The sequence below is a fragment of the Bidens hawaiensis genome, unplaced genomic scaffold (genome assembly GCF_021521415.1).
Source record: "Bidens hawaiensis isolate Kalapana, Puna unplaced genomic scaffold, B.hawaiensis_p1.1 tig00039597_1, whole genome shotgun sequence".
Lineage (NCBI taxonomy): Eukaryota > Viridiplantae > Streptophyta > Magnoliopsida > Asterales > Asteraceae > Bidens > Bidens hawaiensis.
Window position 1 is genome coordinate 151,860 of NW_027496974.1, and position 2,006 is coordinate 153,865.

Here is a 2,006-nt window from a genome sequence, read left to right on the forward strand (position 1 = left end):
GTTGATTAATGACTTTCTGGAATAATAACAAAAAAAGATTTAAGACATAATTCAAAAAGGTGAAAAGGAAGCTTAAAAGAAGTTTCAAGGTTTGACCATACAAAGCGTGTGTGCAAGATATTTGAAATTTCAACTCAAGTAAAAGTTTATGTATATATGTGCTACACCTAGAGTCCTTGAACAAAAGTATTATCATCTACACCATCAAATTTGCTTCTAATTAAAGATATAATCAAACACAACCAAATTACCATCTAATCGAACACAGTTTATAAATCTTTGTGGAGCAACTGAAATGTCATCAGCATTGTCAAGACTTACCGATGCTTCAACGATATCGAAAAGCCCATCTCAATGCTCAACATCTCTCACATTTAATCCAACTTCTCAAGCATCATTATTAAGGAACAACAACCTTGCATCTTGCGGTTTACATGGTTTTATTGCCAAAGGCTTGCAATACAATCCAACACCAAGAAACTTTGTTGTATGCAATAATATTACTCCTCCGGGAGCTCCTCTTCCATCGGGATCGCCTTCCGGTTCATTGTAAGCCTCCCATATCCTCATGTATCTACTGGACCACTTATGCATTAAACTAAATTATTTTCTAAGATTTAATTAGCTGACATGTTCTTATTGTGTGCATATATTTCAGGAAAACTTGGGTAGTTGGAATTGCGTTAACAATTATTTTACCTTTAATCATCCGTAAGGGGTCCTTGATTCAAATAAAAAGTAAGAATCTACATCCTTAAACCTTTTCCTTAATTAGGGGTAAATATTAATTAACCAAGTGTGCTATTGTGACTTTTAACTGTAGATAAGGTGAACACGGTGGTTGAGACGATGGATCATGTAATGAAATCTGTAGAAAAAGTGGCTAAGGGAGCGGATGAAATAATCGATGAGATCACAGATGATCTTCCTCAAAGCCAACTCAAAGAGACCCTAGAAGCCATTGATAAAGTGGTAGAAGATGTGGCTAAACATGCTCATGTTGCAAATGAAATAATCGACAAGGTTTGCATATACACTCGTTGTTTACTTCTATATTAACTTGAAAACATTAATTATTTGGAGACTGAAAGAAGGGATTCTAATATTGTAAATGAAATAGGTTGAAGAGACTGAAAAGGAATTGGACTCGTTGATTCTTGATGAAGTCAAGGAAAAGGAGGTTTCTGAACAAGTTTTACAAGTGGAAGTTTCAACCCAAGAACAAAGTGTTGAGAAGTAGAAAAAAGAAGAGTATATATATAGAATCAGTATATTGTTAATTAATAATAAGTAACGTTTTAAGGTTTGACTTAATTCTAAATAGGCATTACGTTTTGTATAGAAAATCGATTGATTTGTTACATTTGTAAATTTCATGTTGTTCTAAGTATTTTTAATTAACAAAAATTAACTTTTGTAGCCTTAAGAAGTATTGCTAAATGCAATAAAAAAATTTTATGGTTTCAGAACCAATATCAAGTTTTATGAATGTGATTGATGTTTAACCTTTCTAAAATCTAAAAATAAAAGTTTTAAATATAACAATTAGTATGTTGCTACAACTAACTAATCGATAGGTCCTGGTGCCATGTTGTACGTGTTCAAACCTTTCCCAAGAGTGTGGAGATGAGTTGCCACATGAAGATAACATTGTACCGTTAAACTGTTCCACGTGAGTGCCATCTGACAGTTTGGTCAGTGTTATGTTCAGTGGCGGAACTAGAAACTTTTAGTAGGGGATCGTAATTGTATCATTTGGGAATTGTAATCCGTCGATGTGCACTCATCACGTTATTATTACAAGAATATGGTAACCAAAACCTTCAAGATGTTATATCTTGGAACTTTTGAAAACGGTTTCACTTTAAACAATTACAAATATATATATATATATATGGTAAGGATCCTAAGAGAACTATTGGCAAATTGAGAACTTTGAGAACCATTTTGCACCACTAAAAAACCCTCTTAAAAATATTAAAAAAGTTATAAAACAAACAAAACCG

General features: G+C 32.8%; 1 protein-coding gene across 1 annotated transcript; it reads left to right on the top strand.

Moving 5' to 3' along the window:
• Positions 1-293: 293 nt before the first annotated feature.
• On the top strand, positions 294-1,281 carry LOC143591382 (uncharacterized). Its single transcript, XM_077071603.1, has 4 exons — positions 294-549; positions 659-738; positions 824-1,023; positions 1,121-1,281. The coding sequence occupies exons 1-4, from the start codon at positions 296-298 to the stop codon at positions 1,238-1,240; spliced, it is 654 nt and encodes a 217-aa protein (XP_076927718.1). The 5' UTR covers positions 294-295; the 3' UTR covers positions 1,241-1,281.
• The last annotated feature ends 725 nt before the right edge of the window (positions 1,282-2,006 follow it).